This window comes from Athene noctua, chromosome 2 (assembly GCF_965140245.1).
Source record: "Athene noctua chromosome 2, bAthNoc1.hap1.1, whole genome shotgun sequence".
Classification (NCBI taxonomy): Eukaryota; Metazoa; Chordata; class Aves; order Strigiformes; family Strigidae; genus Athene; species Athene noctua.
Genome location: NC_134038.1, coordinates 118624433 through 118649162, shown reverse-complemented (window position 1 = coordinate 118649162; position 24730 = coordinate 118624433). Strand labels below are relative to the sequence as shown.

The following is a 24730-nucleotide window of genomic DNA, read 5'->3' as shown; positions in this document are numbered from 1 at the left end:
TGGCTCAGACCCTCTATCACACCTGAGATGTCCTTGATGCAGTTTGTGGGAGCAGTTCAGGGCTGGTAAACCTGAAGCCAGGCTCTAGCCACACATCTGGGCAGTCAGAAAGCAGCTATGGTGTGTGCAGCCATTGACAGGACCCCTCTGATGGCCAAGGCTTGACGGGCAGCCCAGCGATGCCCTTTATAGATGGCTCTCCTCCAGACAGGCAGCTAGGACATGAGCACCACTCCACTGCCATGGCAGCTCCCTGCCATCCGGGGCTCCTCTTACTCCCATCGGCTCAACCCAAAGGACTCAAACCACCTCTGCATGAGAGAAACATGAGGCACAACATCTGCACAAAGCAGACGTCGCTGCATGGAAGAATAGGACCCAGGATTTAGTCAAAAGTAAACGAAAGCTTAAACCTCACAGAAACTAGAGAAAGCCTGAGCCATGGCTTGCCTTGCTCTTGTTTATTTTACCAGCCTCAGTTTGTTATACCTACAGATTTATAGCATAAATCCATTGACATTATTTAGAAATAAAATGGATGGATGAATTTCTAACGTCATTAAGGTCCACAGGAGTTCCATGAGGCTACAGTTTCACTCTGTAGGTCTGGATAGCTATGTTTTCTTCCTTATTCAAGGATCTGGAGGAGCTGTTTTCTTCTATATAAACAAACATAGGTATTTTTTGCTCTGTATTCTGTAACTGACTGCAATTTCTATACAGCTCTAATCTCGTCAGTGTAACCAATCCCTGGTAAATGCAATATAAAGAATAATTATCTATGACATCTCTCCTTCTACAACTTGAATGTTTCCAAATTGGGCAATTTTTCCTTTCCAAGTGATATGACAGCATTGTGTATACACTCTATAATTGTCAAGCAAGGATGATGTTTACTCTCTACATCTATAAATGATGGCCAATAAAACAATTGTGCTGTGTGGTATATCTATGAAAACCCTGTGAAACAATACAGTCAAGTCTGGCAACAAAGTCAATAATTTGTCAGTAAGGAAACCGCTATTGGGCTTTCTCTACCCAACCCTCCACCTTTCTTAAGCCCTTTTCTTCTGAAGCTTCACATTCATTTTCTTAATGTTTTTAACCTAGTGTCTGTGAAATTTTTATTGCTCCCTAGATAATGACATCTGATCTGAATGTAACCACACACCTCTTTGCTCAGCAACATTTGTCACAAACCATTATAAATTATCATGCTGATAGTGTGCATTGCTGGGAAACCGGAAAAGTTCCATAAATTCAAAGTACTGTATCAGTGACATTCTTGTTTATTATCTAGGTATAAAGTTTTACTAGATTTAAGATGGCTACATTTACACAGTAGGATACTTCAGCAACACGAGACTTGTACAGCTTGCGCTAAGTGCTGAAAAGCATTTACCACATGCAACAAACACTGGAGCATTTTAACTAATATGTAGCCATATGTTTTGTCTCTTGGATTCATTCTAACCGTGTTGCTGACTCCAAAAATGGATGGCTGTTATTGGGGCTTGCTTGAGAAAAGGCAAAATGGCAAACACAAACTACTTTTCTCTTAAAGCACAACCATAATTTCTTCTTCTTGGCCTCCTGAAGAGGAGGCATAACACTCATTAAAGTTAAAAGTTAAAAAGAGACTATGTATTTTTTCATTATGTGTGTCCTTGATAACAATCTGTGGTTGACGTGATTATATACTTCCTGTTGAGACCCAGTATTTCCACTAAGCTGGTTCAGTAGTTCTGGCCAGAAGATTTTTTACTAGATGAACCTAGCTTGTGTGAACATATTTTTAATTATTTGCGTATCTTTATTCTTCAAAACTGTGAAAGTTGAGTCCTTTGGAATGCCTCCAGAGAAACAGGAATTTTCACCATGTTTGCTTGAAATTTAAAACAACTCAAACAGTTCTGATCGTCAGAAAATCATACATATATGAATTTTATTAGGAGTCATCTGAGAAATACTTATTCATTAAGGCATAGCATAATAAGTAGGTAAATCAAGGGCATATTCTTAAAATTAATTCCAAACTAGCATACAAAGAGACTAACTGGGAACAGCTTCAGAACAGCTAATACTTAAATTTGCTGCTTTTGATTCTCCTCAGAGAAACAACCTTTCACCAGTTTTACATTTCAATACATGTAGCCCTCTGTATGGAGTAATATTTTTAAAAGTTAGATAAGGTCTCTTGATTTTCTTGTTGGCACTACAGAACAAGAAGGTAACCTTTCCAAAGTCACACAGTTTTCCTCCCTGGGCTCAGGGGGTCCTTGTTATTAAAGTTGTTTTCAACACTAACTAAGGTCTAAGATGCAATGAACAGAATTATAAAGAGGATTTTGGGAGCTAGGCCAGCAAGCTAATCTTCTCTTCTAGTCTACTCTAATTGTATGGGGCATTTTTTCTTCCCAGACATGAATTCCCCTATCTCTCATTTTCTATCTGCATTTCATATTTAAGTGCTTATTAATTTCCAGCGCTAAACCTTTCAATAAACTGGAGTGTAACCTAAATTGCACATTTCTAGACTGCAAACTGAGTTGCTAATAAACTAAGTATATTAGGAAATCAAAACGTACTTAGCTGCAAACCCAAAAAGTCTTGTGACAAGTTTTATTGCATTAATCTGTTGTATCCAATATTTGGTACAAGAAATGTGAATTTTGTCAGTAGACACTGAAATTTCAAAATGCAGTGATTGTTGACAAATTCCTGTTGCTGCAATCATTTTCTATTATTCTGGTCCTAATTTTTTTTGGCACAGATACAATCCCTCTCAAGTTAAAAACAGCAATTTTAAATATAAGTGAAGCAGCAGCTGAGTAATTTAGCATAGCCTGGAAGATTAGCATTTCAGAATAGACCAAGTAACGGTAAAGGCATCACCACTGCACACTGCAAAGACAATGCAAACAACCCTGTTTAGGGACTTCCTTGCACCCATGACCATCTCATTAGTGCACTGGGCCCCCTTTCAGAGGAAGAAATAATGAAGGGGGGAGAGTGGACAATGAATATTGAGAAGGAGGGATGGAGGGAGGGAGTCAATCCCTTCGCTGGACCCAGTTCAGCTCAGCCCAGCACTGTTTAGCACAACACTATGCCACAAAGATTACTTGTTCTTCAAATAATTGTATGCTGTGCACCACTTTACTGCTGTCAAAGACCATGCTGGTTTTACAGCATTGGAAAATATATATTCTAGCAAGGAACAAAAAGGATTTGACACAGAAATATACTTCATTTAATTTCCTAATCTCTATCTAAGAGAGAAAGAGAGACAGACAAACATTTTAAAGCATTAGCATTGTCCCACAGAACAAAAGCAAAACCTGTATCAAGAACACACAGGGAACTGAATCACTGAGTACAACAAATTAAGAATTAAAGAATGGGAAGTCAGCGTGTGAACATATGGCATGAATATGAGCTGCAGCCCCAACGCCACAGTGAAAACTCATTTTAATGAAGAGACAGTGTAGTTTTATGAGCATAGGTTTTTTCCGGCATTATTACTCAGCTATGGTACTGAAATGCTGATGTACAACAGATTATAAAAAAGCAACAAAAAAGCAACTAAGCACCACACTGCATCATTAAAGAACTTAATTTTAAGGGAAATCAATCACTGTGATCTAAGTAATCAATATATAAAATAATAGGAACAAAGATGTGCATGGTAAAAATTAAGTGCTCCAGTACAGTTGCTCTCTTTCTCTAAGTCCAACACACCCTAACCTCATGGTCTGTTACAACCACTCCTGACGATGCAGAGAATCATTTTAGAGGGTCAGATCCTGTAAAATCTTGAATACTTCCATGAAATACCAAACACCAATGGCTATTGAGTTTAATCTTTCTGACATGCAGAGAAAACCTTGACTAGTAGCATTCATGAACAATAACTCTCTTGCAGTTGTCAGAAGGGGAATAAAAAAACCTGTGATTCTCCAGAAATTTTTAAATAATGAATCACTAAAATAGTTTCTTCATGAAACAAGCAGGCTGAATTCAGAGGGCATGCTGAAGGGGGGAATGATCTGACCATCTTCCTTGCTTCATGCAAGCTACATGGCTTACAGATTTGGGGAAAAGGAGGGAACAGCTTCTGGGAGGTTGTGACTCCCCTTCTCACTCTTGGAAATAGATGGTCGAAGGGAACACAAGCACAGGGGAGCAAAGGGAACCTCAGCCATCCCCTTCCTCTGCTCAGGGTACTACTGTAGAACAGTAGGAGGGGAAAGAAGAGCTACTGGCTATATAAATCAGCAGCAAAGCGAGAAAGGCGGGAATAGGACTATCAGTCCTGCAGTGCGCTGCCCCTTAACGGCTGAGAGTAAATGCCAGACTAACTCTAGGCTAAGAGGATTTGGCAATTTAGAAATTGCCCGTTTCTGCCACAGGCTGTTTGCAGTTGTGGGGGTACAAAATGAAAGGGAAGTGAGTCCAGAGACTCACTCAAAAAAGCAAGCAGGCAAACAAACACAACAGCGGTGCCTCACCCCCTCACCCTAACCGCACCCGCAGAACGCGCATCACCACCGTCACCCACCCGCGTGCCCGTCTGGCAGGCAGAACGCAAATATATCTCACGAAGCTCTCAAAGTTCCAAAGGTATTTTTAACCTCCCGCGGCTCCCGGATGCTCCGCTGAGCACCTCCTGCGCCTCGCCCCAGCAAACCCCGGCCGCGGCGGCGGGGCGCGGAGCCCCGCGGAGGGGTCGGGGGGTGTCCGCGGGCGCGGGGGTGCGGCGGGCCGGCAGGTGGCGCCGTGGCGCTCCGGAGCGCGGCGCCCGCACTTACTTGCAGTCGCGGTCCTCCAGGTCGAAGTGGGGGTTGAAGTTGATCATGATCCGCTGGTAGGGCTCGGGAGCCTGGATCAGCCACTCGCACTTTTGGCTGGGGTGGTAGGACTGGGGGTAGCCGGGCGAGGTGAGGTACCCCGGGTTTACAATTTTGATCGTGTCGCCGCACTTATCTGCAGGGGAAGCAAACAGAGTGGCTTTTCTCCGCTCTCCTCGGCACTCACCCGCGCTCAGCCCGCAGCAGCGAACCACCAGACCGCCGCGGGAACGCGGGGTGCGGGTGTGTGTATGCGTGCAGCCGCCTTCAAGCAAACTTCTGCTGCACCCTTATGCCTTTAACGCAAAGGCATCTCTGCTACTTTTTACCGAAGGGAAGAGGCCTGCCTCTCCGTGCATCCTTAAGTCCAGCTCCTGGACAGGGAGCAGATAGCAGAAGATACCCCATTTCTAAAGAGTATCCTTTCAAAAAGCCCCCCACCCCGAGCAAACAGTGCCCCTGACAGTGTTGAAACCTCACATCCTCCCAGCAGTGTTAGTGTTGTCTCAGAAGGGTGCCTAAGAAACAATTATCTCCAAAAAGTATAATCTTCTTAAGTATAAAGTTTTAAGGAAAGCTGAGAGGAGAGCTAAAAGGATGCCATCTGACCCCCCACCCAGCTATGGGATAAGCCTGGTCTGTGTCACTGACCACTGGGATTGTCTTGGTGGATCAAGCTCATTTGCAGCAGACCCTCCCTTTGTTTTATCAGTCCATAAATCTAGGCAGGTTGAAACTATCTGTGCCCTTCAAACCCAGGGTAGCAGAGAACAAAGCGGTTTTAGTGAAGCAGAAATCATCCACTATTTATTCCTTCAAGGAAGTTTATTCAAGCTTGGAGACTGCATCAAAGTAATGGACCAGAACAACATCCTTTCCTCTTCCCTCTGTCCCTTCCTCCCCCCAACAACAACAAACATTTAGTTCTAATAGCAAAACAGTTGCAAAAGTTTCCAGAATCACCAGGCGTGAAATGTGGTATGTTACATCTTGCTCCTTTGGCCAGCATTGTCAGGGTTGCATTTTAAGGTTTATAGGAATACTAAAAAGGGACAAGAAATCCAACCTACACAGCCACTCACTTCACTGACCAGTGCAGGTTTGTGTTGCCACTTTTTTACTACTATGGATTTCTTTCTATATACCATCAGGGAGGAAAAAACTTTCTCCACACATTGTTTAATTTTGAGCAATAAAATGTTGCAGTAAACTACACACAGGGAAAATGTCCACACTAAAAAGCAAGACTATATATCACTACATCCCAATAAGGGTATGTACACGCTGCAGTGCTGTGTCTAATACATTCCCTGTCAAAGCAAAATGGCATTCCTTGCTCTCAGCATGAATTTATAAATGTACAGGATTTTATTATAGGAAAAACAGGTCAGATGGAAAAGAATGAGGAAGTGCACATCAAAATTGCATAAAGCTACCCTCTTTATAGAAATTATTTGCCATAAATTAGGAAGGAAGAGGATGATATGTACTCAGCCGTATGGTCAAGACCCACATATTGCTAAGCATGTTGCTGGGAAAGGCTATCTTATTATTTATTTCCGCTTTGCTTTTGCAAAACAGGCTGTTTTCCTCTGACCAGAACAAAAGGCGTTGCAGCTCAAAGCTCAAAAGCTGTCACTGGTGATCTTGCTAATCCGCTGTCTGGGGCTCTCAGGGAATCTTGCTTTTTCCTCCCTGTGTAAGCACACTCGGAAAGTGATCCTGTCTCATTAAGCCCACTCCAGCCCTGCAAACAACATGGCAGAGTCTGGCATCTGTTAAATGCCTGAAATAAAGCAGGGCTGCTCCTAGTCACTTGACAGAGTCACTTCAGAGGACGCTGAGGTGGACTCGCTACCACCAGCGCTCCTTAATCTGCGACTTCTGGGAAAGTGACAGTGTAATAAGATAATGCGGTCTGCTAGACTCCCTGGCTCTGTGCAATCTCTCTCACACTTGATTAAGAGAAGCAGTTTCTAATGACTTCGGACCATTAGTTCTAAATAAGGTTAATGAATTAATTTAGCGGACACTAGTACCGCATGTAGGTGAGGGTGGCATTAGCGGGCCTGGTAGGTTACAGGGGAGGTTAATGGCCCTGGTGACTCCAGCAGGGCCACCCCATTGACCGCTCGCCGTGGAGGCTTCTGCCCAGCAACCCGCCCTACTCCTCCTCTTCTTTCCACGGGGAGAAATGATCAACGGGAGCACCGGGGGCCGCGCTCCCCGCCCTCGGAGGGTGCAGGACTCGGGGTAGCCCTGGTTTACGTGGGAGCCAGGGAGGTGGCTGCCCGCGCCCCTCACCTGGGGGGTGTGGGGTGGGTGAGCCAAGCGCACCCCTGGGAGCGTCCCCAGGCTGGGCTCGGCGCACGCCTCTGCCACAGCCCCACAGCGCCGAGGGAGGCGGCTCGTCCCGATTAAATTAAGCAGCCTCCTCAACACACATTGAGAGATTAACTTCCATCATAAACCACGCGATTTTAATACTCTTCCACGACGCTCCACTTGCGGTCCCTTATTAAAACAATATACCAGCGTAGTGGAGGGTGCTCTCTTTTAATTACTTTGATTGAAGACCCAGTCAGGCAAAAGTAAATATTTGATAATTAGTTAATAATAATTGCTCAGGATCTGTCAGGAAAGGAAAACTCGCACGAGCTGTTTCATGTGCGAGAGCTAAACGTCAAGCAGTCTCACACTTAGACCGTCTTTAAAAATGCATCATGCAGTGAAATATTGACGGTGCCCTGGCATTGTTCGGGGAAGGAGGAGCACGTTGCTTTTAATTAGTTGTGTTTTCAAGGGCTGCCTGATAGTACACCAGCTACATCAGTCATTTGTTACGGGATTTCTCTCTTGGAAGGGAGTCTTGAGCCCTCATAGAAAAGCTCAGGTTCTCTTTTGGCACTGTGCAAGTTGCACGTAAACTGAGGACTTGGGAAAGGGGTAGACTAGAGAGCTCTCCGTTTGAAGACTGCTCGCAGGTACGCACACAGCTAGCAGAAGGCACGATAATCTGAAATCTTTGGAAAAAGAAAGGGGCGGGAGGGGGGAGAAAAAGGCTTCCCTTTAAGGTGGTCATTATCTTTCAGATATCGAAAGCGAGACTTATTTAATTGCCTACGGGAGGAAACATTATTAAGATAATTGGCTGTCCTGATCTAGTGAGAACGAGCACCCTGCTTTATACAACAAGCCAGAAGAGCAGAAAATAAAGTGGGAAGGCAAAGCAAGGGTGCGGACCGCGCCACCTCCCGCCTCCGGCAGAAAGTTCCCCCCAGCCGGGCTCAGGTCGGTGCCGGCCCCACCGGCCGCCCCCTGGAGCCCAGCCCCGGAGCCGCCCGCCCAGGCTGAGACCCGACGTCCCCCGTGACACTTACCGCTTCGCAGAGCCCTGGCGAGGGTGAAGGTGAGGGCTGCACAGTGCAGGAGAAGTCCCCAATCCATTTTCCGTTCCGAGAGCAGAGAAGGGAGGAGAAGAAAAAACAAACAAAAAAAAAAGCCCTCCACGCACAACTCTTCCTAGGTCTTAAATCCTCCAGCCGGAGTCAGGAGCAGAAAGCACGGTCCGCAAGGGCAGTCCCGGGGGCAGAGGGAAGCTGGCTTCTTTCTGTGCCTTAAGTCGCCCGCATCCTGTCATTTAGCTCCGGCTCCCTCTCCCTCTCCCCACACTTGTTTCTTCTCCCGGCGCCGCTGCCCCTGCCATTCCCAGCGAGACTACAAAGCCAAATGAAAACGAGGGGAAAAAAACAAAAACAAAAAACAAGAACCAACAAACACACAAACAAGACAGACAAAAATCCTGGCGGCTGCTGGCACCTCGGGAGCGCTCTGCCGGGGCGGGCTCCGGGAGACGGGGCGGGTGTGCTCTGCGGAGAGGAGAGAAAGAAGGGAAAGCGGCCGTCAGCGGGGACCAGCCGGGCGCGGGAGTTTGGCGAACTGCGTCCCCCCCCGCCTGCCCTGCTCTCCCGCGGCCGCGGCTCCCGCGGGGCCGGCAGCCCGGGGCGGTGCTGCCCGGCGGTGCCTGGCGCCCCGCACTCACCTGCCCCGGCGGGAGGCGGGCGAGAGCGCAGCTGCCGCCGCGGGGGCTGCCGGCTGGCCGGCCGCGGAAGGGAGAAGCGCCCAGGCGACTCCCGCTCGCAGCCTGAGGAAGAGGAGCGCAACTCAGCGGCAATAAGAGAGGCCGAGGAGCCGCCGTCTCCCAAGCCCCAGTCCCCTCCCCCTCCCCGCCCTCCTCCTCCTCCTCCTCCTCCTCCCCCCCCCCCCTCCCTCCACAGCCCCCCAAGACATCGGCAGCGCGGAAGAACCAGCAAACAAACACGGCAAGCCCCAGCCCTGACACACGGGCGGGGCGGGGGCTGCCTCGGGGGGACGCGGGGGGGAGAGGGGGGACGAGAGGCGGCCTCCCCCGCCACGGCAGGTAGAGCCGACCCAGGCGGAGTCACCCACCTGCGCCCCGCCGCCCCGGCCCCGCAGGCAGGCAGCAGGCAGGCAGACACCCGCACCCTGCCCCGTCCTCTCCCGGGCCTTCCCCTCTGCCACCTCCCCCTCTGCCACCTCCCCCCGCCGTTTCGCTCCGTGCGAGTGTGCAGCCCGGCCCCACGAGTGTCCCTCGGAGTGCCGGGACGCCACCACACCCTGTGATCCTGGGGGCTGCTGGCTGCGCTGGTGTGGGGTGAGTTGTGAGGACCCGCAGTGGGGGCCCCCAGGCGGCAGGCTGCCCCGGACCCACCGCCCTTCTCCCCTTTGCATTGCTGCATCTCGGGGGGCTTTCCCGAACCCTCTCCTCCCTTTTCCCACCTCCTTTCTCGCCCACCCTGGCTGTCATTCACGCTTCTCTCAGCTTCCCTAGCGGCTTTGCCCCCCCAGTCTGTCTGTCTTTCATGAAGCCTCCTGGGGGGCTGTGAGATGGTGCTGGAGGCCCCAGGGGCTAGCTCTGCTCCCCATGGAGGCTATGCGGCATGAAACCCCACCGGGGACTGTGTGTCTCCTTCTGAGCAATCTGCACCCCCCGCCTCGCTGGCACCAGGGGAGAGGCACAAAGTGGGCTCTGAATCCTGCTGCTTAGGCTGCACGGTCTGGCGGTCCCCAGCTATGGGGCCTTGTCCCTTCCTCACCCCACAGCCCTACCTTACAGGCTGTCCCAGCACCCAGGAGGGGATTGCCTAGCTGAACCCCACCGTGTCTTTCATGTGGAGCACTTTGAGCTCCCTCAGTGTGGAGGCAAGCCAGTCGCTGGAGTAGGGGTTAGAAGAAGAGCTCTAAGGCTGAAACACAGTGTTAAACGGTCCACAAAGATGGGTCTGCCCTCGGAAAAGGACCTGAGGCCGACAGTGGATGTCAGCCACTCTCCCAGGGCAGAGTTTGAAAACAGTTTGATACCGGTGCACAGCCGAGGCAAACTCTCTTAAGGTTTCATCAGGAAAAGGGCCTGTTAGAGGACCTACTCCACAAGCAGTCTTTCTGAAGGATGCAGAGGGAAAAGAGTTGGGGGCAGGGTCATCCTCCAAGTGTAGCCGCAGCAGTAAATCCCTGTCCACTCTGAAGATGTAACTATGTTTGAAATAGTTTTCAAACATAGTTATAAGTCTGCAGCCACACAGATTAACTACAAATGTGTTACATCTGTGTTCAGAAATCATACACAGATTCAGCCTCCTCCATCCCTTTGTCTCCAGGCCTGAGTTTAAGCCTTCCACTCTCACTCTCCCTTGCTGCCCTTTTGAAGCCCTGACTTTAAGGTCAGCTGAAGTCTGGAGATTAAGTCCGTAGGAAATCTGTCTGCCGGTTTCATACTGCATACTCTCTCATCACTACTTTCTGAGTTTTTGCCAGACATTCCCTTTCTCTTCCATGATTGCAGTTCTGTAATATTGTGCACTAAAGTGCAGTTTGATCCTGTTACACTCGCTGTACACTGCATTCTTTCATGCTTTAGCTTCTGCCTCTGCCCCTGCCCTTGCCCCTGCTTCTGCCCATGCCTGTGTCTGCAGGCAGGCTGGAAACCCGGCAGGCTGGAACTAGTCAGACTGAGTTATTGGGTTCAGTCTCATTTCCCCATCTTTAGGCAGTCTCTGGATCATCATATGCAATACTTATGCATTTCCTTGATTGATTGGGATGTATATTTTATGGCTAGCACATTAAACCCCCTTTATTTTTATTTTTTTTTTTTTCTTTTAGAGAAGTTCCCAGAACAAGGGGGAAGGGGAGAGTTAACAGTGCTTTCTGATTATTAAAACTCTCATGCTGCTGGACAGTCCTTGAGATAAATTGGTTCTGTCCTGAAGCACGTTGTAGTCTGCGACTGACTGAGAGACAATATAGGTTTTAAAATAAAGTACATCTGGTTTTGAAAACAGAAATTACCTGCTGATGGTAGCTTACTGGAGGGTTGCAGAAGCATATACATACATGTTTGTTTTAAAAACTCCCTCTCAGAAGCCAAGATTAATTCTGTAAGTGAAAAGTAGTAAGCAGATACCCAGAGAGCATGTATATGAAAAATTACACTTGACGCATGACAATGATGGCTTTCCTGCTTTGGGATTAACATTGTTCATTGATCATTGGTAATTTCTATAAATCTGCAGAGAGGAAATACTCATTTCCAGTCATATGCTGTAAAGATGCTCCAAACCAACCAACCAACCATAGTGTTTTCTCCGTTTGTTTTCCTATCAGATTCACAAATAACTTTCTGCATTTACAGGCACAGTGTGTTAGTAGCTACTGTATTTTAAAGAATTTCCATTCTCTGAAAGAAAAATCAAACACTTAAATGCAGACAGAACATGTACATTAATGGAGATGGTACAATGTGATAAGTTGTAAGACTAATGATGAAGGTTGCTTTTATCACCTCAGCCTACCTTGTAACCACTAATCCATATACCAAGGTTTATTTCAACATGCACATGTCTCAAAAAATCAGTGCTTTCTCCTCTTGCACAGAGAGATGTGCACCAGGCTGCAAAGACAGCTGAACAGGAATGGCCTCTATTGTGGCTAATGTGGTCCACAGAAGAGGATTTCTGCCCTTCCTCAGTGCTCTGTGGTTATTTTGAATTTCACACTGGGACTTTTTTTTTTTTTTTTTTCTGCTGAATTCTCAAGACCTAGGAAATATAGCAGTCTGATACACTAATGTTCTTTCTTATCATACCATGAGTGGCATCAATCTAGTTTTTCTACTCATCTTTATCTCTCTAGTTCACAGATACAGGCACAGGTTTCTTCCATGTATGAATTACACTGAAATGATGAGTGGAGACATTCTATCCTTGGTTTACATATATTTATCTGAAAATATTTAATCTTTAATCATCTTGAATATAAACTGGCATCATATGAAACATTCAGAAGTCTCTTTTTATAATCCACTTCTCACATTTTAGTCATGGTATTTTAGGTCCTGATCCTGCAACTGCTTACACATTTGTTTAGCTCTCCATTTTCACATCAGTAATGGGATTTTATGGCAAGGATGAGTTAGTGTTACAAAGAGTGAATCTGAATCCAGTGTATGCAAAAGTTAATGGAGTGGCTAGCTTTGGGGTTTGGGTTCAGGCCCATCTTTGCTTATTTGACTTGGTGCTTATAATGCTTTTTTGAAGATTGTCTGCACTTCTGTTATAAACCTGTTTCTCAAGAACTTTATAATTCAGCCACAAAAAATATTTGCCTTGGGCTAAATCATGTAATACAAAACTTAAAATTCCAGAGGAAAAAACACTTTTCCCATTTTAACAATAGCAGAACAGAGCAACTTTGATGTTTACTCCTTTATGCGCTCATATAGCACAGTAATGCATTTAATTAAAAACTAAGTTTGGCAAATGATTAATCAATGGATGGAGACACCTTTATTTGGTATTATTCTGAAAAAGAAACACAGCAAATTAAACCCATCCATAATATTAAATGTCTGAAAATGGAGACTTCATACCAATATTTAGTGGAGAATAGAAATACATTTGCTTTATGAGTAGTACCTACTAATATCTTCATATATAGTCTGGTGCTCATTTATAACTGCGGTGGTTTAACCCTGGCTGGATGCCAGGTGCCCACCAAAGTCACTCTATCACTCACTCTCCTCAGCTGGACAGGGGAGAGAAAATATAACAGAAGGTTTGTGAATTGAGACAAAGGACAGGGAGAGATCACTCACCAATTACTGTCATGGGCAAACTAGACTTGACTTGGGGAAAAATTATTTTAATTTATTACCTAATTGAAGTAGGATGAGAAATAAACCCAAATCTTAAAAACACATTCCCTCCACCCCTCCCTTCTTCCTGGACTCAACTTTAGTCCTGATTTCTTTACCTCCTTCCCCCAAGTGGTGCAGGTGAATGGAAAATGGGGGTTGCAGTCAGTTCATCACATGTTGTCTCTGCTACTCCTCCCTCCTCAGGAGGAGGACTCCTCACACTCTTCCCCTGCTCCATTGTGGGGTCCCTCCCACAGGAGACAGTTTTCTGTGAACTTCAACATGGGTCCTTCCCACAGGCTGCAGTTCTTCATGAACTGCTTCAGCGTGGATCCTTTCCATGGGCTCAGTCCTTCAGGAACAGACTGCTCCAGCATAGGGGGTCACAGGTCCTGCCAGCAAACCTGCTCCAGCGTGGGCTCCTCCCCATGGGTCCACAGGTCCTGCCAGGAGCCTGATCCAGCCTGGGCTTCCTATGGGGTCACAGCCTTCTTCAGGTACATCCACCTGCTCCAGCATGGGGTTCTCCCCGGGCTGCAGGTGGATCTCTGCTCCCCCCTTAACCTCCATGTGCTGCAGGGCCCAGCCTGCCTCACCATGGGCTGCACCACGGGCTGCAGGGGAATCTCTGCTCCAGCGCCTGGAGCACCTGCTCCCCCTCCTTCTGCACCGACCTGCACTGTCTGCAGAGTTGGTTCTCTCACATATTCTCAATCCTCTCTTCGGCTGCAGCTGCACAGGTTTTCTTCCCCCCTTCTTAAATACGTTGTCCCAGAGGTGCTACCACCATCGCTGATGAGCTCGATGTTGGCCAGCAGCAGGTCTGTCTTGGAACTGGCTGCCATCGGCTCTATCAGACATGGGGGAAGCTAGAAGCAACCTCTCACAGAAGCCACCCCTGTAGCCCCCCCACTACCAAAACCTTGCCACAATAACCTTCTCTCTAATGTTTTCCTTTTCTTTCACCTACCTTCCCCAACAATCTCTCCAAAATTAGGCTTCTGTGTCATTTCCTCTCCTGTTGCTTTGGCCATACGAATCACTGCTTGGCTTCCTGTTGCTTACTGTACTAAACCAAAGCTATTTACCCTTATCTTTAAGATCAGACATACATTTTCCCTTGTCTATATCTCTCCTCTCTCAACCCTTTTATCTCCTACATCTTTTATCCTCCTACTCAGTCTCTCACACCCAACGCTTTTTTACCCCGTCCTCTCACATTACACCTCTTTTCCACACACAACCACATGCATCTAAATGATCCTTCTTATTTCACTGCACATCTTACCTTTCTCCAAAGAACCATGGCAAATACATGTATTTTTATAAATCATGCCATCTGATTTATACATTATTTAAATTTACATATGGTCATGTATTGCAAAATACACTCAGATCCTATATTCCATTGGTTGTAGACCAGATTCATTTGCATTTACATCATCTCCACACTGACTACATTGTTAGAGTGACTTTACAAATATCTTACCAAACTCCTTAGAATCACAACTGTGCCATCTCAGAAATGCCTTATCAAAACATGTTCATCATCCTGTCTAAACACATTCCACTCCAACAAATTAGCACAGCCCAAGGCTTTATTATCTGATTATCTGATTATCAGAAGTCAAATGTTTTCATCTGTGTCAAAGGCAAATCATCACACATATCATTCTACTCCCATTTCCAATTTGACAACAAACTCGTCAGGTCTCTCCTAGGCCTAATTCCTCTTCTGCTTGCATTGTTAGAGCTGCCAGAATGTAAGTATGGTCACCATCTTCTTCCAGATTGTCCCACTCCCTGTGTTCAGTAATATTTGTATATTTTCAGTGTAATCTGCTTTTTATCTGAAATAGGAAGTGGGGGACATACACAGCATATGATTAATGGTAGTGTCCTTAATAATAATTCCTGATCAACTCAAGGGGTTCTGAAGTAGCTGTTTCTGTGATGAAGGAAGTAATACATAACAAACTTACCCATACAGACTAAGAATCTGATTATATTTCCCTTGATGGCAATGACAAAATTCCACTGGCATCAAAGCAGAAAAGCAGGATCTGTATGATGATAATGGACCCTTAGATTATAAACTTGTTTTTATCAACTTCAGTTGTTTCCCTTTGGTTGCACAATGGGTATATCAATTTCTGTGTTTACACTAAGATAACTGCTGCAAAAAGCCAAAATAGCAGTGCCTTTCAAAGTAAGGCTTTACCAGACTGAAGGTCTGTAATCATTAAGAAGTAGGTGAAACTAGTGTTAGGTGTATCTTTGTATTTCTTGTCTTGCTCTATTTTTGGCTGGAAAATGAGTGTCCTGCTCATGTAATCTATTCATCTATAAAGGCCCATATGATTATATCATATTATTGAAAATTATATGCACTACTTTATACATGTTACATCTGATAGAATAATACTAGGAAGGGTGCGATGTTATTAGGGAAATGGAAGCTGTCACAGGGACACTGCATGGCTGTCATGCACTCCCTTTAGCTACAATGCAGCAGTCGCTGTAAACAAGCAGTCATACTGCATTCGTTACAGATCAGATTCCCTTTCTCAGTCATCTCTCATCTTCTTCAAGAGATGTTCAATGTTCTCTATCATAAATTTCTTTGTCACTTATTGTAGCTGATGTTAAATGGCTTTTCAGCTAAATGCTTGTTTAGGTTATTTATTAACTAGAGAACATTCACACTGGCATACTTTGATGTTATACATGAAATGGAGAACCCATTTGTAGACTACAGTGGATTAACTAGAAATTCGGGGAATCATATTCAAAGGGATTAACTCTTAGGCGATGGATTACCTCCAACCGGTTAGCTTCATTGGAGGAGATGGAAGCAAACCCTAACACACAGATCTTTATTCAGGTGATTACATATAATGGTAGGAGTATTATTCAATAAATTAAATATAATCAGTTTATATGTTTGCAGTTGTTGGTCTTTCACCTTAAGAATATGTACTGAGATCTGGAAGAAGCTCTTAGGCCTCTACAAGGGCAAATTTACAGGGGCATGAAAGTGGAAAGCAAGAAATATAACTGATCTGATCTAATGGGTTCATTTTCAGAATGTTTCAGTGTTTTCTTCTTATTGCCATGTCTGTAGAAAAATTACTCTGAAATGTTGTATCTCATCAAGTTGCTTCGATAAAACCCCCACAGAGTAGTATTTTGTTTTGTTTCTTTATCAAGAAGATGCAGTTAAAACAGAAAGACATTTTGACTATGGAATATGGGTGGAAATTTTTTAAAAACTGAATTTGTAGGGTGCACTAGAGAAACCCAATGGGAGTGATACAAAACTGGACTGGGAGACTCCCTGGTATATGTCTAGAAAATGAAAGTAAAAGAGAGCCTGAACAAGGACTCACTGAATAGGAAATTATGTTTTGAAAGACCTCACCTTTCTTGGAAATTTGTTGTGTTTGTCTTTTTTCTCCCTTTTTCTCCCTTTTTTCTCCATCCTTTTTTTTCTTTTTTTTTTTTTCCTGCTATGTTTTTACCTATATTGGGACCATTTAGTTGCCAATAAAGTCAACTGAAGAACTCTTATTCTGAGGAAAGTTTACTTAATAATTTTTACGTACTTTGTGGAAAAAAAAAAGTTTTGTGAAGAAGCTTCTAAGCAATAACCAAAGCAGTTTTCAACATGTCTCACAATCTTCTCAATCTTATTTCATGAAAAGGGTAACAGAATCATTGTATTAGACTTCTTGTAATCTCCCTGGTATGGTTTTATATTTCTTAGAGACCTTTCTGGAATCTAGTTTCCATTGTGCGTTCATGATTTTATGTAATTCAGACAGGTTGTCATGAGGAGAAACACGATTGCCCAGGTTGTCATAGCAGCTAAAACTTTCCTTTTTGTGAAATTGTCACCAGGGCCTTGGCTTCTTGTAACCAAATAACCAGAAACATTATTAGTTTAATGAAGAAGCTCTCCAACAGGCTGTTTCCAAATCTGTAAGTTATCTGTCCAACAAGTATGTCACTGCTGTGTGCAGTATTTTATTCGCAAAGGCCATCTGGACAGCCTTGACAAAGGATTCATCTCATTTGCCAGAGAACATCTTGTTTGCTGTGAAAGAAAAAATTAAATTCAATGTTTTTCTAAATCTATCTGGAGACATTGCTTTTTTGTTCTCAAGTGCTCCGTTGGCTTTACTGTGTTGAAGCTTCTTTGTCAGCATTGCAGAATTTATAAACATGACATTGTCTTCTTTTTCATCCCTGTAGTTATAAACTTACACACACTGTTGTTCTTTAAGATTATTTCAGACTCTGATTAGTAACAATAATTGATTTATTCTGGTGAGAGTTGTGTTTGAATGGAAACTCCCTGACATTTATATGTTATGATTTTTTTAAAATTTCCTTCATGGCTTGTTCATCATGCCATAGCATGTCATAAAACCTTCAATTATTTTCTTCTCCTCTGAGGCAAATTTTTCCATCACAAAGATCTTAATGAGTAATAAACAGACAAAACCTAGGTACCACATATAGACTGGAAAAAAGGTCAAAACCCACTTTAATCACTTGGCAAATACATGTAATGAATCCAAAAGGTGCTTGGTTTTTATTGACTGGAATGAAGATAATTTCAGCTCGTCAGAAAATACCATGCTGTGTGTGACCAATGGCCAAGAACCCCACTTCAGGTTAATCCTGCAAGATATCAAGCAATCTTATAAGAAGACTGAGTAGCCTCAGCTGCCATACTACACGAAATAGGAGCTGATGGTTTTTCAGCTCCTTAGTAAAACACTGAGCATTCTTGCTGGAAAGCTCTGCATCCTCATGCAGAAAGTTCATATGTTAATATAAATTCAAATGTTCTTTCACCCAATTACCCATAATTATAAAAGGGCTGCCAGACCTTTGTGATACAGTATCTGGATGAAATGTTCAAAAATTAATGAAATTGATTTTTTGACATGCGCAGCATCACTCCCTGAATATAATTAAAATACCATTTTTGAGAACGATGGGAACTTACTGGATTTATTGAAAATGCCTCTTTTATATTTACTGCCTTGAGTTTTGACTTACAGGATAAACTTGCGGCATACATATATGATCCTGGTGCAATCAGTATAAATGTAATACATTTTGCATTCATCAGTATATTCAAAATCTCTTCAAGTCTCCATTGAAGTAAAGTACAGACACTCTGTTTTGGAGAGTTTGAGGTGAATTAAAGTTTTAACACAAAGTGTATGAATGGTTCTTAATTTTGTAAATGTGGTATTTTGAGTAAAAATATGGAGTTCTTGATGAGACAGTGTTGACAAAAAACGTTTCCTTTTAAATGTTATATTTTATGGCTAAAGAAGACCAGAGATGAGCTGGTGCTCATCCTTCCAAAGGCCCACATTTTTGCAGATGAAATGTGAACACTGACTGCTTTCAGAAATAAAAATGTAGCTTAAAAGTTTAGTATCTCTAGACATGGTGGCAAGACTGCATGTAGATGCTAAAACCCAGCAGAAGGACAGTAGCAGATATTTAAAGGAGGCTGGAGATATTCGTGTGTGATGCTTCCCTTGGTGAAGAGGAGCGTTACTCGGGAAGTTAAGCTCACTATTATTGTCTGCTGCTGCATTCTGGCAGCATGCTGCAGCGTTGCCAAGTGAAGCACACTCATGTCCTTTAGCCAAGATATTAACCTATTGACCTACTGCCCCAGAATGAGAATGCTGCCAGCCATAATCAGCATTCATTGAAGAGTAAGGTATTACAGACATTGAAAAGAAACAATTCCTTGGCAACTAATCAGAAAATTTACCTGAGAAATACTCACTGAAATAAATCAGTTTTTCTGGGAGACTGCTGCTTCCCTATGCCCTATGGAAAATATAAAGACATCTAACAATATATATTAGAACAGTTTAAAATAATTTTGTTCAGTTGACAGCATATTTTCGAGTCCAAAGAACAGTTTATTTTTCTAAAGGATAGAACAAGGAAAGAGTCTTGCTCTGCACCTTACAGTCATTTCAATCCTTACTTATATCAACTTGAAATAGTTTCATATTTTAGTCAATTAAACAGACCATAGTTAGACTGATAAACTAATTAGGGTGCAGTGTGGACCTGAACACTACTGACAATTTCCAGCATGATTTCAGTAGGTTTTGGTCAGTGTGAGCTAGTGCTTGCAGGCAATGCCTGTGTGGAGTTTGGGAGTTAGCATGGGCCAGGGACCGTTCCCCATAGGAAGTCTGGGCAAAGCTGTCTTGAGTAAATGAGACTGGATTAGTTGCCATCAGGCCAGAGCACAGTTCCTGACCCATTTCATCAGCTAGTATATAGTTTTAGTAGCTGTACAGATAATTATTACACCTTTGCAAAAACTGGTGCTATCCAGCATATGGAAAACTATAAAAGTAAGAGTTAACCAAAATGAAGGGCTACTTTTTTGGATAAAGGGTTTTTGCCATGGAGAGGAAGCAAACAAAGTGAAGGGTGGCCCTGTGTACTACAACCTGTTGCTGAGCTCCCCAGTGTGGAGAGCAGTCCCTGTGCTGATACCCAGGGATCAGACCCTGCAGATGCTCCAGGCAGGGTTTCTGGGAGGGTCTTGAGCACGAGGACATGCAAAGGATTCATCATGCCTCTCTCATCCAAATTCAGCTACCAGGTGATAGCCCATATTCCTCTGTGTCCCCAGGCTGGGGTGCACAGGGCTTCCAACTGCTCTTGCTAGCAGAAGGTCTAGGAAGTGTCTCAGCATCCAGCAGTGTGAACTGCTCTTTGTCAATGGGAAGTGGTGCCGGTGTCTGTTATAGTTTCAGATGCCCTACCTGGAGGCTGGGGGGTGCCTTTGAGAGGAACAGAGGGGCACCACCCCATATTCCTGCACCAGTCTGCTCCCCCACCACATCCAGGAGTGGATCTGACATTTGCTGTAAGAAGGGCATGCGTATGTTTCCACCACACCGTAGAAGCCTATCTGTGTGATGGTAACTTCTGAGGAAACACTGAAGGCTGTGGGAGATGACCCTTCTAATGCCATATCTCCTGCCTTCATCTTCCAGTGTGGTGCCCATCTTGCCCCTGTATATTGTATCACCCACAGATATCCCTTACGCCTTAAGTAAGGCATAGGTAGATCCTTCTAAGCTCATCTTGTCAAATTATGAATGGGTTAAGCACTGGAATGTGGATAGATATCAGGAAACTGAGCAAGGTGAAAGCAAGGAATGTCTTTTAGACATTGCCTTTGAGACACTCTGAGGACAACTTTGTTGTTCTCTGAATTTGTGTGGGGCTACCAGTACGGCCTGTGGATGGTGCAATATCCTGATGTTTCTTTTGGGATGTCTGGTTGGCCGTCCCCTCCTGGGCTTTCGTTTTGCATGCTTAAAGCAGAGTTGCTCTGTATGGGCCAGGCAGGCTCCACAGACATTTGTTGACGTGGTGTTAACAACACTTGTCATCAGGACTGGGTCCATAGGCCAGGCTGCTAACGAGGAAACTGCTTTACAGACTCAGGAGTGGGATTTTAATAAGTGCGATGTGGAGAGTCTACACATGCCCTGGAGTGTTGTGTGAATATTTTGGGTTGCATGTGAGAGTACGAGGTCTTCTGGGTTAATGTTGGAGGATGGTGACAGATGGAGATAGCTAAACATGGTATGGCTTCATCCATACTGTTCCTTGGTGGGAAATAACCCCAGGATGAACCCAAGCTCTGTCTTGAAGAGATGTAAGGGGAGTAGTCCAAACTACTACAAAGGAGAATGCAGAGCGGATGTCAAGGGCTGAATGCTCAAGCTTGCACACTCGTCCTTTTTAATTTCATAGGATATGGATATGCGCCATCAGTCTTCACAAGAACTTCTGCCTTTCCTTGGTAGAAACCACAGTTCTATTTCTTTAATAAATTACAGTGTTATGAGTATCAGACTAGAAACACAATTTAAAAATAATTGAATTTAAAAAGCCTTACTATCTTCTCTATGATCCACCTCTGTGCTGACACAAGAAGGTGTCTGAATTTCAGAGCTGGTGTGGTTTGAGTCACATGGTGGTGAACCATGGTCACTATCGCTGCTGTACACCATGTTCTGATTGCTGTTTTGCAAAGACATTAATGAGTTTCCCAGATCAAAGCCGGCTCTTTCTCAGCATAGTTTAACATATATAAACAAAATCTGTTGCAGTAACTGTGAAATCATTTGCATTCATAATTATAGTGGGTTTTCTCATAAATTGCAATCATATCCAAGAAAACATATAAAAATAGAAATACATTACTTATGCTTTATTGTTCAAAATGGGCGTCTGTTTTATCAAGCTGCAATGATAAAAAAATACATTTACTCAAAACAAGAAACCTGGAATATCATACTGTGGCAAGGTGGTGACAGATCAAAATCAAGAATAGTGCAGTTATCTCTTAAAAAGGAGCTAGAACCTTTGAAATCACTATCACTGTAGCATTAAAAGCCTCCAAATAAAAACAACACCGTGCTGTATAGACATGAAATGACATTATTCTAGCTGAGGGCCTCAACTGAACAAAAACATTTGAATTTTTTATAAGGTTTTACATTTTTGATGAAAATATCTTAGTAAGGAACTGTTAGTAGATTCAAAAATATGTCTGTCAGATAGATATTCAGGTCTGTGGTGTTGTGAAAGCTCTTGGAAGTGACGGTGGATGTGCAGTTGATCAAAAGTCTCAGCCGATTTAAAGTGCTCGGTAAAATCCAATTAAGCAAAGTAGAGACCAAGGAATTGAAATGTCTCCTTTTTCCATCCAAGCACCTGCATATCTTTAGGAATTTAAATTATTATTGGTATATGTAGTCTATATAGGAAATAATGACATATTTTCCCTTCCAAGAATAATAAATTACATCTAAATCCCATTTACTCAGAATATTTGAGACAAAGATATTGTATTCAGATAACAAAGTCTGAACTGATCAGCTGGAGCAACGGATGAAGGAATTCGATTCTTGGTGTGTTATAATAAAAAACAGATTCTGCCACTGTTACTTTCATAAAGTTGTAGCTTAGTCCTCAGCATGTTACACCATTTTGGCAATTTCATTACTGATGGAGAATAGCACTATCTGACATGGACACAGATAACAAAATTTGTCTAAAAGAAAAGATTTTTCAGTATTCTGCATTAAATACGTTGTAGTATAACTTCTGACTGCAGTATTCTACTTAAGCTGCCCCTGTAATGGATGATTTGGTTGCAATAAGAAATGACAGGCTTTTCCCATCTTAGAACTAAAGGAAAAGTCCTTCTGGAATTCGAAAGGAGTTCTTTAATGTCCTAAGAATTCCTCTGTGTAGGTCCTGGTTTTAGCTAGAACCAGAAAAAGAAGTGTTGAAATGTAATACACAAGGCTACTCTCGAGCTTGCCAAACCACTTTTGCTCACCCAAGAGGCAGGTCAGAAAACTATTGAATCTTGGGAGTGCTTATCTGAACCACACATTTTTAGGAGCAATAGGTCACGTATGGAATCTTTAAAATAAGAATCCCAAGTTCAAGACTGTTTAGATCGAGTTCTTGGTGTCAGTTTAGTGTAATTTCATGGGGAGCCCATAACTCTAGTGCAATATTAATGATGAAGTTGAAAAGCTCATGAATACATATGCAATTACTATGAGATTCCCCAACCAGTCCTTTGTGATAAGCATGATGCTAATCCAAAGCTAGGGAAAAGTGAAGGGTCATTTACTGTGCCAAGCTTAACACATTTGAGCTCTGCTGGAGTAATTGGGGAAGCCAATTTTGAAGCTGAGAGCTGTTTGTTTTAAAAGCATTGCTACTGCCTCCTATTTGCTTAATTCTAGAGCTCTAATATTATATTGTCAGAAATTGCTCTGAGACTTCACTTGGCAGGAGTTCTCAAGCAGATAGGACCCAGGTCATAATTCAGTGTAGGATCCAGATTCAACAGGGAGGGAACCATCCCTTTGGTGGGATGGGAGACAGAATTTTTGCCAGAGAAGCTATCTAGTATGTGCTCAGCGGCTCCCATTGCCAGACAGGCAAGCAGCTGGTTTCAACACGCGCTATTGTTTCCAGTTGGTTCTCATCTGTAGCCCCATATAGAGCGCATCACAATAATTAAATCTAGAATTTACAAAGGCATGGATTGGAGGTGGCACTGTTGAAGCCAGAAGAAATGTGATAGATGTCTAACTGAAGCAGATATGAAATGCTGTCTTGGGCCCTCAAAACCACCTGTGATTTCAAATAGCAATAGGAATCCAAATGCACTACAGGTTGAAATCCTCCCAAATGGGAAGTGGAAAAAAAGATCACACCTATTTTCCCTTACACAATAGCACCTCCTCCATCTTGTCCAAATTAAGCTTCTGTCGGCTTGCCCTTATCTAAGTATTAATCTCTGCCAGGCACAGGCAAAGCAAAGATGCCGCACCATCTGGGTTTGATGAAAATGAGGCATAGAGCTGCGTGTCATCTGCATCTCGATAGCACAACAGCCCAAATTGTGTTATTATCTCTCTCGGCATCACATAGAGGAGGGGCGCTAAAATATAGCCTGGCAGAACCTGTGTGAAAGTGTTCTTTGGGCAGATGAGCAATTGATCAAAATCACTTTCTTTCATCTCCTGGGGCCCAAACCTGTTTTAGTTGAAGCCTAAAGCAGTTTTGCTGTTGAGTTCAGTGGGAACTGGAGTTGACATTTGGAGAGGAAAGAACAAAATCACTCAAGTGAGTGATAGTATAAAAGCTATCCTGTTTATCACAACCAAGGACCACAGGTGTCAAAGTCTGCTGACTGATCTAAGAAATTAAAACAGACATCTGAGATTTTGCCCATTACTAAGGAGAAACCAACAATCAGTGAGACTAGAACAGTTTATGTGCTATTCTCCTAACACAAATTAATCTGAAAAAAAGGATGAAGGACAGATTAAGGTTCCAGACTGGTTTATCTATCCTCATCTTCCTTCTTGAAGACCCTTAGAAAGGAGATCGTGGAGCAATGTAAGAGCAACAGAATTTCAAATACTGAGACATGCACTTTTTAAGAAGATCAATGGCTATACAGTTTTGCAAAGATGCTATCTTCAGTTATGATGAGGAATTAAAAATATCTGATCTAATGCATTTGTGCTCAACTTGTTCCAAAATCCAGGTTGCAAAATGAAGTCCCTCTTCAAACTTCAAAACTGCTGTTTCTTAAACTGACTGACATATTGCCAGAGAAGAGGTCACATTTATCTCTTCCAATTCCAGCTGTGTGACCACAGGTGGAAACACTGCTTGTCTTGGAGGGAATTGAGGGTGAAGAGTTCATTTGTCCATCTCCTTTTCCCTCAGGTAATTAATTGCAATGAAGTAGGTTGGCTTGGCTTCCCCTGTAGGGTCACCTTCACTCTTCTGAATGGAGACCCAGCTTTCACTACCCTTTGGGGTCTGCACATCTTAAAAGCATTATATATTTCACCTAGGGTGACACTCAAAAGGTGTATAAAAGACGGGTGATGACATAGATACAGGATGAAGGTGAAGGGAAGAAATAGCTGCTTGTAACAAAATTCCCTCAGTTCTTACTTTTTTATTAATGGCAGCATGCAAAATGTGCAAATGTCCTGATGGAGTGGACACACATGTACTACAGATCATGCTTTACATCAGTCTG

General features: G+C 43.6%; 1 protein-coding gene across 5 annotated transcripts in view; it reads right to left on the bottom strand.

Annotated features, from left to right (window-relative positions):
- The window catches only part of NRP1 (neuropilin 1), a 112909-nt gene extending 103880 nt beyond the window's left edge, over positions 1–9029 (bottom strand). For all 5 annotated transcript variants that reach the window (XM_074900007.1, XM_074900008.1, XM_074900009.1 and 2 more), the window contains exons 1-3: positions 8893–9029; positions 8231–8719; positions 4812–4986 (exon numbers count right to left, since the gene is read on the bottom strand). In XM_074900007.1, coding sequence (XP_074756108.1) covers positions 4812–4986; positions 8231–8297 — 242 coding nt within the window. In that variant the 5' untranslated portion in view covers positions 8298–8719; positions 8893–9029. The remainder of the gene's footprint in view (positions 1–4811; positions 4987–8230; positions 8720–8892) is intronic.
- Between the last annotated feature and the right edge of the window lie 15701 nt (positions 9030–24730).